Raw genomic sequence first — 14,082 nt, forward strand, 5'->3', positions numbered from 1 at the left:
TGAATTTTTCAACTGGACTTGGAAGAAATACTGCATGGTTATTTATTAGCCAGAAGTTGGGGTTTTTTTTAGATCTCATTCATGCTGTGAATGTCTGCAAACATATTCCTTGTTATACCAGAAATATGCCATTAATATCTTTATCATTTGTACATGATTTGATTATTCCAATGATGTTTTGGAAGCTGAAATTTCTTTCCTAACTGTTTTCAATCTTGGAATGAAAATTACCAAAGTCCAAAAGGTCCTTGAAAAACTGGCTATGTTTTCTGAAAGCTTGCAAGAGCGCCCTGGGCAGAGCACTCCTACAAATGGCAGAGGTTTAGATTGCTAAGCAGTGACAGGAGTGCCACACCACGTTGTGCTAGGTAGAGACAATGGAAGCAGATCTGGTGGCCCTGAAACCTGTTGTGAAGGATTTTTGTCTGCTCCTCCAGCTTAATGTCTTGGAAGAGAGAATGCAAAGGGGTGAAAATGCCCAGTCCTATGGGGCCCAGTCCTATGATGCATACTGTCTGCCAGCCCTTCCTTTCATAAATCCAGAATTATGAGGCTTTTCAGTGGCAAAATTAATTTTTTATGTATATACTGTGGTTTACTATAAGGAGGGTTCTCCGATGTAGAGCTATTATAAATCTTAAGCTACTATAGAAAAAGTAATAGCTCTGGGACATGTACATTAGAAATCAAGCAAACCTTTGAACTGCTATGAAGACGATATTTGTTACGTGTAAGCTCCAGTGACCTTGACAGCGTCTCTTGAAGATCATTTCCTCTATTCTTAAAACCTAATTCTTACAGTTTCAGAGACTCTCTTGAAATTTTCTGAATAATATTATTCTTCCCTGCTGCTTTTAATGCAGACATGAGTATGTAATTGCATATGTAAGAAATAAGTATAGTTTTAGTGCAGACAGATATCTTTTTTCCAGAGCAACTGTTGTGAGACAGAAATCCCTTTAAGGCACTTTATTCCCATGTTGAGATATTTTTTCTCATGTATTCTTCCTGGAATTTTATTCCATTTGGAGATTGAAATTTCCCTAATCTGTAGCCATAACACCACACTATGGTTTGCAATATAATTAATGCCCAAGAACCACAAAGGCCTTGATACAGTATTCAGCGATTCTCTACTCTCTATTTTTCCTTGTTTCTGTGGTTATGCTCCTGGCTTGGTTAAATTGGTTATTTTCGTTTTCAAAGTGTATTTGCCATAATACAAATGAAAACCAGGGTGCAGTTCGTTAATTTCTTACCAAAGTCATTGACAGGGTGGTAAGTGTGGTAGATCAGTGACATGATGGGATGATTCTATCTATCCCATAATAAGATACGCATTAAAAAGAGTGATTGAAACAGATTGCTGCTTCACCTTGAATGTGTGTGATGAACTTCATATTGTCCAAACTTGTTATTTACTGCCAAAGCTTATATTTGAAACAGTGAAGCAAAGGTATATTTTGTGGAATTTTGATTTTTCCTCAATCTTCTCCATATCTTAGATTCCCGGCAAGAAATTCTTTGTGTCATTTCTAAGAGTACAGCTGGCCAGCTGCAGGCTTTCCAAACTGAACTCGTGGCCTGCTGACGTGCTACTAGCATCAGCCAGTGAAGCTCAGAGAGGTGTCCACAAGTGGCATAAAGATACACGATATCCCAGTCCCACTTGCCAGGGATGGAGAAACATCACTGCCCAGAATTTCTTGCCTCATGTGGCTGAAGTCAGTAGTAGCTTCATATGAGCATCGATTTCATAGAATCATAGAATAGTTTGGGTTGGAAGGGACCATTAAAGGTCATCTAGTTCAACCCCTTGCAATGAGTGGGGACATCTTCAACTAGATCAGGTTGCTCAGAGCCCCATCCAGCCTGGCCTTTAATGTTTCGAGGGATGGGGCATCCACCACCTCTCTGAAACACTCCAGTGTTTCACCACCTGCATCGTAAAAAATTCCTTCCTTGTATCTAGTCTAAATCTTCCCTCTTTTAGTTTAAAGCCATTACCCCTTGTCCTATAGCAACTGCTAAAAAGTTTGTCTCCATCTTTCTTATAAGCCCCCGTTAAGTATTGAAAGGCCACAGTAAGGTCTCCCAGCAGCCTTCTCTTACTCCAGGCTGAAAAACTCAGCAGAGGTGCTCCAGCACTCTGAGGGATTTCTTCTTGTTTTTGTAGAATTAGACCAGCACAATGACAGTGGCTCGGTGTACTGCAAGGATCTGTGAGACCAGAGGAAGCTGTTAGGCACTTTGCAGCAAGGATGGTCTCACCACAGGCACACTCCTGTCCTTTCAGGCTGAGTTGAGTTTTCATTGTCAACCCTTGAAACATGTGCATGCAAACAAGCAGACTTGTTTTCATCCACCCTGTTGTAAATGTCAGGGTTGGGAAAATTTGAGACTTTGACTAAGATGTCTTCAACATGAAAAAGCTGAGGAACTCTGAGCCAGAGGGTAATATAAAGCCTGGTAAAACAGATGTTTGCCATATGTATTTCTTTTTAGCAATTAAGCCAAAGTTTCGTTGCTAATGGCTTTATCAGTGCCTGTGGCAATCCATTCATAGTGTGGCTTTATGGAGATGAAGTTGACAAAATAATCGCATTATGATGATTTACTATGAATGTGCAGCTTTCACAGAACAATACATTGTTTTAATTTTCTCTATGCATTCATAATTTCTTGCTTTTCCCTTTTAAAAGCTCACTTTCTTCAAGACCATTAGAAGCAAAATGAACAAGGTAGTCTATTGCAGAATTGTATCTTGCAGTATGGAGCAACAGCAGCTGCCACCGGCACATTTAGTTCATCTAATGTGACTCCTTTCATTTTGCAGCCTCTTCCGTTCCTACTGTTACATCACTGAGAATGTTTTCTGAATATTTATATGTTCCTTCTTCAGTTCTGACTTCTCAGGAGTAGAGAGCTGGTCTAGCGGCTAAAACTAGAGACCTGAGAATTGCAAGATACATAAGTTCTTCTACCAAATTTTCTAGAAACTCACGGTGTGGTCCAGGGTTCATCACCTTACCTTTCCATGCCTCAGTTTCCACTCTGTGGTAATCTCAGGATGCTTAATGCAAAGTTCTGTGACAGTGAAGAAATATGACTGAGAACTGATAAAAAAACAATGCTTAAGATCAGCCTAACTTTTAAATTGACTGAACACATAGCACTTCCCTTGGAAGAGTGTTCTGTGCTATACCAGACCTCAGTGTTAGCAGATTTCATCTTGATCATCAGTCTCAAACCTCCTACAGTAATTTGCACCTCTCAGCTCTGGTAACTCTTAAGATAATCATAAACCGTTATCAAAGTCCCTCCCCCCTTAGTTATCACTATCTGAGCCACATTGTCTGTATGAAGTTTCCTTGTGAACCTAAACTCCCTTGTTAAGTCTTGACTTAAGGATGCCAGCAATGTGTCCCCTTCCAGTTTTGCGCTGCAGCAAAGGTTTGAAATAAAATCATTCCCAAATATGAAATTCTAGTTCTAGACAATGATTGTTGGATACAACTGGAGTCAGTGAGCACTGGGAATTTTCCCCCTCCCCTAAATGAGTGAAAAACTGGCAAAATTTTGGCAGCCCTTTGTCGATGACTTATGACAAGCCGGATGCCCACAGTGTTTGGAAACTGGGTAATAAATAGCAAATACAAATCAGCACCTACGGAGCGTGCAGCTGGCCTGTTTGCACAGGCAAACAGGCAGAGGCCACACCTGCCTCATGGGTAGGTGCCTCACTGAACGGCTCCCGAAAAATGTGTTCAATTAGAGAGGTGTGTGTTTAAATTGCTGCAGCAACCATCTGCTTACTGTGAAATATGGCTGGAATCCTTAAAGAGGGACCGCGTTTCTGGAGAAAACTTTCAAATATATTAGCCAGAAACATAAGTTTTATAATCTCAGATTTGTGTTCATAGATGACGATAACAGGCAAAGATTTTTTTTACTTTCTAACGAGGGATTTCTAACCTTGTGTTGGGAAGTCATGATGCTGTTTTAGTGGGGGTTTTTTGGCACGCCTCTGTTTTTTTGTGACAGTGAATTGTAGCATCATACATGCAGAATTATGACTTTGCCTTTACACTGTGGGGAAGAAGCCCCGTAAAATGCAGTATCATTCAGTAACACCAAAAAGAACTTAGGAATTACAGGCCAAGTAAATTTCTTTTTGTATAAATGTTCTCTCTTTTCAAGTTTGCTTCAGTGTGAATGTCCCTCTTTAAGGTAAGGCCTTCAATATGGGGAAAATGTCAAGGTAGGTCCATTTTTAGGCCTAATAACCTTGAGGTGTCCCTTCAGTTTCATAATATATTTCCATTAAGTCATCAGTGCATGGCAATGAGCATTTAGCAGATGGGCACGCAAGGGGCTATACTGCATGCTTTTGCATGAAGTGTTACCGCTTAGATGAAACACTGGGGAGTGATTTTGAGACCTCAGACCCTCATGTACCATCGTTAAACATTGCACATTATGTATTCCCCACTTGCTGCAAGCATTTCAGGCATAGGAAGACAGTGGGCTTTCTTCTGAGAGTGATGCCATGGTGATTAATACTGGTGAAAAAAAAAATATTTAGAAACAGGGAAGAATCCATATTTGTCAGAACCCTTAACATATATGCTTTAGAAAAACTAAGGAAAAATGGATGTGAAGTTTTGGGACAGCCTTTTTATTACAAACAGCCATAACAGTTGAAGTCCAACACAATTCTTTTGCACATGGCCCCTGCCACAGGATATCACAAATTAGAATATTTAATGTCAGCTGGTTCCTAAAAGTTAAACTTTTCTGCTACTGGTTCAAGTGTTAGCCAGGTCGCTGCTGATTGAAAAGTATTGACTATTGGCAGGCGATGAAGTTTGAGATCTGAGTTTAGCTTGCAGTAGACAGTTGTGAACAACAGTGCCATAACTGCCTGCAACATAGCTGACACCAATTGGTCTAGCATGTGGCTGGGCACCCCAGAGAAGTCTGTAACATTTCTGCCTCTTCCCTCAACAAAGTGAAGGACCTTGGTTTCTAAAGCTTCAACTAGCGTGGCACTTTATACAAGCACTAAATTTGCTCGGAGAGTAAGTATATAGCTTTCCAGGAGCTTCTGTTCAGCTTGTATCACAACTTAGAGAAGTCAAGAGTAAGCGAACTGGTATTTTAAAGGATTTCAATGTTGTTTGTTTCATTGAAGAAGGTTCTGTTTTCCCAGAATTTGCTCATTCGGTTAGTCTTATTCTTTTGCTTTTTATTCTCTTCAGCGTCAGTGCCTGCAGCAGCTGTTTTTAGCTGTGATTACTACAACACTAGAATTACAGAAGTTTGAAAGCTACTTCCCAGTACTGCAGGTTCCCAAATATTTACAAGTTAAACAACTCTTATTATGCTTCTTTTGATTCTGTACTGGGGATTCAGCAGTATTTGTTTGGTTTTGTTGAGTCCTGGTCTTATAGTACTAAAATCTTTTCATACTGAATAATTAGGTTCATTTAACCATCTGTTAAATGTACATGGTTAAGTGGTGCCCATTGAGATGGAGTGATAAGCAGCCTGAGTATTCCTGCTTTCCTTTTGGGCTTCCTCAGAATAAGACAAATTCTGTTTCACTTTCTGGCTGCTTTAATCTCCAGTGCTATTTTCAGAAAGTAATCTAAACCATTTAGTGAAATCGTCTTATCACGGTTACTTACAGTACATTCTTAAGTGTTCAAACAGAAATATTTTATTTTTGTATTAATGTAGCTAACAAATAGTATTCCTAGGTTGGGCCTGTTTGTGATGTTATTAAAAGCCAGTGGCAAAACACCAGGTGATTGAAGCAGCAGTAGCATCTGGCTCTTTATCAGGCAATGGAGAAGAATTTATCAGAAAAAAAGCAAAGACTTGTTGAACACTGGCAGTCCCTGACTAGTCCCATTCACAGCTGGAGTCCGATGAACACAGAGTATAAGAAGAGCCTTGGCTTTGGGTTTATTTTTCATGCAGAACCTTTTGTATTCGCAGTATACCATGCTAATGCTTGCATAAAGTTAACAACGTCTTACTAGGATGTTCGTCCAAAATAAGCAGCAAAAATTTGTCGCTGTATGTGTTCGCCGCTCAGCATACTAGTGCAAAACTTAATTTTTTGGACATATGCACAAATATGCAGATGGTGGACTGAAGCAGCTGAGGTGTAGGCACTTACCTACCTTCAGTAGCGGGACAGGGAAGGCGTTTTTAAATGGTAAGGAATCCTAGCACTTCATGAACTGCTGCTTTCTTGTTGTTGTGCTGCTGTGCTGTTACAATGGCTTTTGTTACTCTGGAGGCACAGACCTGGTACTTGTCCTCTCAACAGCATGCTCCAGGACTCATATGCTTAAATTATGCAGGATGACAGGAACACTTAGTCTAAATATTTATGAAAAACCTTAAGCACAGATCTTCCTTGATTTGCATGCAATAATCATGTTTGCAGAGGACCTACAGAAGAAACATTCCCTTTGCTTAATTAGGGAGCATGGAAAAGAAGAAGTTGAAGATTGTAACTGCCCATGACTCCCTGAAGAATTCTGTTTATATTTGACAAAAACAAGAAGAAAGAGAAATTGAATTTGTGCCCTCAGGTCTGCACTAACAGCTCGAGTTCCCAGCAAGATCAGGTTCCTGCTGTGCAAAAAGCCATATAAGTGAGAGACAATCAACAGATCATAGATAATGGTAGACAGAGAGATCACAAGCCATGTATAGGAGAACAAAAATAGGAAGAAAATTAGATGCACAGGGAGGAGAAAATTACTCAAGCTCAAAGCAGATCAGTAGCAGAACCAGGAATGAAACCTGTGTCACTACAAACTCTCCTATGTCTTACTGTGCTCTTTCAGTAAAACCGTGTTCCAAAAAAGCAGTTCCGTTGTCTGGAGGAAAGGTGGAAAGGAGATATATTGAGATGCAGAAGTAGTAGGCATGCATGCGTGGTTGTGCAATGCCTTTTTTTTTAGTCTACAATTAGTATAAGTATGTGTATTAGTTTAAAAAAAAAAGCATCTTCAGCTGCTTTCTAAAAAGCTACGTGTATCTTTATTCTTAACTGTCTTTGCAAAGGCTTAAAAATAATCATTAGACTTCAAAATATGATCTCTTACCAATCAGTCGTCTTACAATTAAACCATCACTGTGTAACTTTCTCCGTTTGTATAAGGTGAGAACTGCTATACCATTTCTTTGTATGAAAGCCTGTCATATGCATCATCCATGTCACACTAAAAGCTTTATTCTTAATAAGCTAGAGATCATCATCAAAGACCATGAGTTTCCCCAAAATATTTTGAAGAAGGCAGTTTTGCCAAAAACTCTGTAGCATTCCTGCTTTACAGCCTATAATGCAAGCCATTCTAGCATATAGCCGAGTCTTGCAATGATGCTCCCACTGTACGTGCTTGCCATTACCTTTCATGCTGTGGTGTTTCTTCGCATCCAGTGTCACAGTGCACACGCCCATGCCTCCTTGACAGAGGAGGGGCTCAGAATCACAAGGTATTGCTATATATTTACAATTTCATAACATTCTCAAGAAGGTTTCCATAATGTGTTACTTTACTGTAATTAAGTTGAGTAGGTGACTGTAGGCAGAATAAAACGATGGAAGGTCAGTCAGTCAGTATTTATTCAGGATACGTGGCAGAGATGTGAGTCTTGAAATATTTAATTATATGATTCACCTACTCACTCGCATCAGGGTCTCCTTTTTATTCCTTGTCTTTGTGATTACTTCAAGAATGTAAGGCAAAGTAAATCTGTTGATCTTTTACAGAATAAATCTGGTCAAATATCTGTGCACTGCTAGACTGTCTGTATTTGGGTAGTTTTTCAGTGATTTATGGCTGTCTCCTGGAAGCCACTGGAATTCTAGGGACACGTGCCCTAGATTTACCAACTCCCCTGCATCACTTTTTTCTCTTCTTTGCAAGTCAGATCCATTTTCTGGGTATAGCCCGTCCTGTGTGCTAAAGTGCTAGTGATCAGGAAGACAAAGAAGGCTTCTACGCATGTATTTGAGGACTCACCAGCAGGTGGTTTAGCGTGTCACAGATGCACCAGCCCTGACTGCTGCAACTCTGCTGTAACAACAACAGTGAATATGCAATTTCAGGAGAACACAACCGAAAATGGACTAATTTTGGATGTGTGCCAGGAATTAAGAGCGGAGGTGACACTGGTCATCATGGCCTTAGAGCAGTTGAGAATATCAATGGAGGCTTGCCAATAAAATGTGAATTAGAGAGGTACGCATAAAATCTGCACTGCAGAGTGGATCATAAAATTTGCAGTGGGAATAGCATTGTGCAGGTGAAGGGTATTTTCATGTGATTATTCCATTACTTCCTCTTCCCGTATTTCCTCCCCACCTCAAGAAGAAATATAAAATAGTTTGCAATGTAGTTAAACCCTCAAAGAAACCTACCATAAGGGGAAAATATAGTGTAGAAATTCAGAAGTTGGCACTCTTCCCCTCTGTCATGGTATAACCCCAAGCGACAATCAGAACCACACAGCCGTTCGCTCACTCCCTGTACCCCAGTGGGGTAGGGGAGAAGAATCGGAAAAAAGGAAATTTCAAATGTTGAAATTAAGACAGTTTAATAGAACAATAATGGAAGAGAAGATGATAATAATAACAGCAATGATAAAAGGAAATACAAAGACGATTGGTTGCCCAGCCTGTCCCAAGCAGTGATCATGGATTCCTGACACCCAGCCAGCCTCCTTTATATACTGAGCATGACACCTATGGTATGGAATATTCTTTTGGCCAGCTTGTCCTCTTTATGCTCTCAGTTCTGTGGGAAGCTGAAAAAGTCCTTGACTTGATATAAGCATTACCTAGCAACAACTAAATTAATGTGTTATTATTCTCATACTAAATCCAAAACACAGCAGTACTAGGAAAATTAACTCTATCCCAGCTGAAACCAGACACCCTGGAATTTTTTTCATTCTAAAAAATGCATGTATTCTACCATAGTATACCTTATGTGCGGTGGTTATGTCATGATTAAGTCCTAATGGAAGCAAGCCCCAATAAGGTGGACACAATGGATTTTGAGGGTAAAGGACTAACCTCAGGTGGGAAGCTGTAGTGCTGACCTCCCCTGCAGCTCATGTGAAATCTATCGCCATCGATGTTTTACACGGAGATAACTCTCGTGCTTTAGCAATCAGGCTATGAACTAAGCAGGTTTGGTGTATATTTAGCTTTAGTACTGTGTACTCATTCATGCTAAAACCATACCCAAGTATGGCCATAGGGGACAACTTCTGGTGAGGTTCGTTGCCCAGACTGCGAACACGAGGTGATTGTCAGTAAGCCTGCAGAGCTTTGGTATTGTTTGCCTTGCTGTTTGTTTTGTTGTGGTGGTTTTGGGGTGTAGGATGGGAGAAAGGCTGCGCAAAAGTGAAATACTAAGGCTGGCATCCTGGCCATGTAGTCATTATGTGTTTGTATCCCCTAATTGTTTAGGTTGTTCCTCCTTCCTACCTGACCCATTTCACATTCCTAGTAAAGATACATACTATTTCAGTATAAAAGTGGTTTCACTTTACTGGATCACAAATGATCCCTTTTAAAATTCATAGTTCTGTAAATTACATTGGTGTTTACTAAATGACTGTGTTCTTCCATAACAGATTAAATTGTGGACTGCATAGGTTGGCATGCTTTCCAAATACTGTTTCACAATCTATTATCATCTTCATTGAGTGGAGTTTTTTTCCACTGCTTTCTCTTAATCTGGTGTTCTTTACATCTACTGAAAGCATAATGTAGGAGCACAAAATCTCACCCCCTGCTTGGAAGTAATGAATATTGGTATACTTGTAAAAACTACTTGGATTCAAAACACTTTTTATCATCATAACCTCAGTTGAATATACTGCAGCTCATCGCTGATCTGTTGTAACCCTTCCATGTGTGAATAGAGCAATAAACATGCTGAAAAAATTAAATAACTTATATAAAGTTATTCTGATACCATATATTTCATATATATTTCATATATTTCATTCTAGGACATACTTCTAATACTGATACACATTCTCAGGGCATGCAAATACTGTGAAGAGGCATCACCAGGATAAATGGAAAGACAGGCCTGAAGTGTTCTGCTTCTCAGACTGTTTCTTTCACAGTATTCATGCTGAATTTCTGTGTATATAGAATGAGTTATATGCGAAAGTGAGTGCTTGTTACAGTTGGTCTCAACTTTTTAGAAACTACTATACCTGTGTGAAAAGAGATCTAATCATCGGTGCAAAGTGATCTCTGCCTATACTGCGGTTTTTGTTATCATAATAAAGAGAGGTGACTGAGAGGACAGTGATACATGAGGTTAGCCACATGACCTTGTGCTTCAAACCATTGTATGATGTCTTGAGTTTTCAAATTTCTTGAACAAAATAATCTGAAGATCCTACCAGTGATGAGGTAAATACAAGATATTTGAACTCTGCTCATCCTGATCTAAGAATTTCTGCTTGATGAAGAAATGCGGGAATCATTTATTTCTTAGTGAAGCAAAATTTTGGATAAAATTAAATGATACCATGTAATACGTATGAGAAGGTGCAACTCGTACGGAGCGTCCTGTTCCAGCTGCACTGCTGTTCTGTGCCCCTGTAGCTGCACACCAAAAGCTGCAGCAGCTTCCTGCCCAGATTTCAGGTTACTGTCATGTGTTTGATGTGCTGCTGATACAGCCCGGCGCTGCACTGGAAGGGTTCTCTGGTGAAGCTCCTCAAACAAATTACAAACTCCAGGATTTCAGTGTGGGCTTGAAAATGTATCAAGAGGCATCATTGACGGAAAATTGCAGTAAAGTTAAAGATGTTTCATTCAGTGATATAGAAATATACAATAGAAATATATATATAGATATATATAATATAGATATAGAAATATAGAAAGACCAATCTGCATCTGCTTTTCTGTGGTGACAGTATCTCGGACTGTGAAAATCATGGGTGAGCTTTGTATATATTTTGTCAAAAGGTCCACTTACTGAAAACTATCATAGCATGATCTTTTTTTCTTCCAACATGTTGGTTCATTGTTATAATAATCATTTCTGGCCTCACTTACTTGTATTGGCTGTCTGTTGTGGATTAGCTCCTCATTCTGTTAAACTAACAAATCTGTTAATTGATTTAAAGAGGATTCCTATAGTTACATCTAAACAGTATATTGTGAAGTTGTAGGAAAATCAAACTAAAATACAAAACCTAGGCTTTTGTGACATTGTTGTTTTCTAGCCGCCACCTCCCATCTTTCTTTCACCTCCTCTGAGTAGGTTTTGAACCCACTGGACAATTCCAGCCCAATTTAGTGGAGCTATTGAGTTTGCAAAGGACTTGAAAGTGTTTCGGCTATTTTCTGCAAATTAAATGAAAACAAATAACGGAGTAGAGAGATATAAGCCTTATTGTCTCCAAACTGGAGAATTAATTTAATCCTTATTAGGCCGAAGAGACTGCACCAAGCCTCTTGGCCTCATGACACAGCTGATGAGGTGCCCAAGCTTTGCTGAGTTCCCTGGTTTGGAGCACCCTCTATCAGGTGCCTTCTTGCAAGGATTTGTGTGACTTTTCAATACCAAAGGTTCCTGTCATTCACGTTTGGTTTGTGTGATTAATGTAAGGAATGGCAAGTTCTAACTTTCTTAATGTATTTTCAGTAAGAAGAACATGAACTTAGATTTCTTTTTTCATTGTTGCAATTCATATAGCGTCATTTAGTAATCATTAACAGACAAGGTTGGTGATCCTTAACACTGGAAAGCTTATTAAAAGCACGTTTTGGAGGGTTTTTTTAAGCTCTAGTCTGTGACTGCAGGTAGAAAATTAATTTTTTATTGAATGGTAGTGAAAGTAAAAGCAGTTCAGAAAACCACTGTTTAATGTGTGCTTATTAATAGCACATGAAGTTCATTTTGATCTTTTAGAAATTATGTGAAGATATTTAAGAAAAAAAAGCATTTTGACTCATAAAACAATATCTCTTCGTCCAGAGTTGCACAGGCCAACTAAGAAAGCTGTTTAAATGGTGTTTTGTGAAGCGATAGTCTTTTAGAAATTTCCAGTGTCTTTAGCTTTTCAAACAGAAGCAGTAATCTTTGAATAAAATAAAACATGACTTTGACTTAAAAACTTTAATCCTTGATGGGTAGTAGGTCATGTTAATATTTATTAATTCAAGGGGTTCTATTTCTGTAGCATTAAGTGGTACATCTAATCAGATCGTATCGCCCACATGAAGCAAGCCCACCATGTCTACAGGATAAGCAGGTTACACTATGTCAAGACGCTCAGACGAGAGACCTATGAAGCATTCACACTGCTAGAAAAAATAAAAAATCAACTAGCCAGCACATTTCCTGCACAAGATGTTGTGAGTCACTGTGCCTTCTCACTACCAGAGATAGCGTGCTGGTGGAGAAGCCATCTTTCAGATGTTATTTAGGATTGGAGTCACGTCGGTTTTAGTCATTAGAAGTGCCGTGGCAGCGCTGCTGCTCTTTGTCAGATGGAGTCGGGCTGCCCACATGCTGCCTGCAGTAGAGCAGTTTCAGTGCAGTGTGGAATTTGGCACCTATTGTTGGCAGCTCTTGGGTAGCTGCTGTGCCCCTGCTCTCATGTAGCATTGACGCGTGCTGAACACAAGGTGTCTGAGCAGTCTAGAGAGAGAAAAAGTAGCATCTGAAACCTAATGAAATTTGTGTGTGTTTGGGTGGACAGCTGTGGTTTTGGGGGTTCTTTTTTTCCTAACAATCCTCGTTTCTTCGGTCATCTGAAATTGAAAATTCTTACCTGGAAAAAAGTTTGAAAAGTTAAAAATAATATGTCCCAAAGTCTCAGGAACTTCAGGCTAAATAAACACAATCATACCCATTTAATTACTGCATTTTTAATGATGCATTTGCCAGCCAATCTAAGTATTTTTCCTTTTTTCATCATGATTTTTTTAATGTTCAGAGCTGGATAATAGTTGCACTCTGTTTCCTTTATATACTCTCCTTACCTTGTTAATCTTCTTGCTTTTCTCAGCTTCTCTGCTAGGAGACAGCCACAACCCTTCATACTTTCATCCTGAGCCCTCATGATGCAACTATATATTGGTTCATGCTGTTGGCCTATAGAGTATTCACAGTGGAATTACATTAAAATAGCAATAGTAGCAGAAATGTGGCCAGACCTGTTTCATCTTAGCAGATAGGCCTTGCAAAATAGTTATTGCTTCAGGAAGAAAGTGCCTAAGTTGCTAAGGAGGGTTTCTCAAATAAATCTTTCTGTTGAAAAGAAGCACTTGTTATGAAGTCTACCTTTTGTCTTGTATGGCTTAATCCACTCACTTTTGTTCCCTGTGATTTATTTAATCTCCATTCGTCAGTTGGTTAGTTAGAGACTTGCTTAGCATACCCTTGCAATCTTAGATTGCTCCATACTTGTCCTGTTAATAAATTGGGTGATTTACATCTATACTGCCAAAAAGACATGGAATTGTTTATAAATCTGAGAAAATAAAAACTTGTATTTCCTTCTTTGGTCTTGCTAGGCTTTTAAATCTAAGCAAAAACCCTTGTGTGTTGTTTCAGAATGTTTGGGATTCAAAGTTCTACTGGAAGTACAGTTAGTTTTAATCAATACAATTTAGGTACAGCGGTGTCGGGACAGTTTTTCAGATGTACTCATCTGCACTCTTTTTCACCTAAAACTTTCACAAATCTTTGTGATGGTTCTCTGGAAAAAGGAGCTATTGGGAATTAATTGCGCCTGATAGGATTTGAGGAATTTATCATCTTATTCTTATGCTGAAACTAATTTCAGCAAGGAAATAACACTTTTCACGAATACGTTCAGTATGAAAACCTGAAAATAATATATATTGTATTTGTTCTTAGCTAGTCCAGAGCTTATTTGCCCTGGAGAGCTAGTAGTGAAAGTGTGAGTGTAATCACATTTCTCTTGCAGAGTTCTGAATTTGAATTTTACTTTCTATAGGTATTCACTTACTTCTACTTTAGTGACTATTCTTCTAGCAAATTCATT

At 39.1% G+C, this 14,082-nt stretch overlaps 1 protein-coding gene across 2 annotated transcripts in view; it reads left to right on the forward strand.

Moving 5' to 3' along the window:
• Positions 1-14,082, forward strand: part of LOC134512836 (protein kinase C epsilon type) — a 115,367-nt gene that overhangs the window by 96,360 nt on the left and 4,925 nt on the right. The window contains exon 13 of one of the 2 annotated variants that reach the window (XM_063328634.1): positions 4,201-4,230. The exons of the other annotated variant lie outside the window; for it this stretch is intronic. Within the exon in view, the coding sequence (XP_063184704.1) occupies positions 4,201-4,215 (15 nt within the window). The 3' untranslated portion in view covers positions 4,216-4,230. The remainder of the gene's footprint in view (positions 1-4,200; positions 4,231-14,082) is intronic. 2 annotated transcript variants of the gene reach the window in all.

This window comes from Chroicocephalus ridibundus, chromosome 3 (genome assembly GCF_963924245.1).
Source record: "Chroicocephalus ridibundus chromosome 3, bChrRid1.1, whole genome shotgun sequence".
Taxonomy (NCBI): Eukaryota; Metazoa; Chordata; class Aves; order Charadriiformes; family Laridae; genus Chroicocephalus; species Chroicocephalus ridibundus.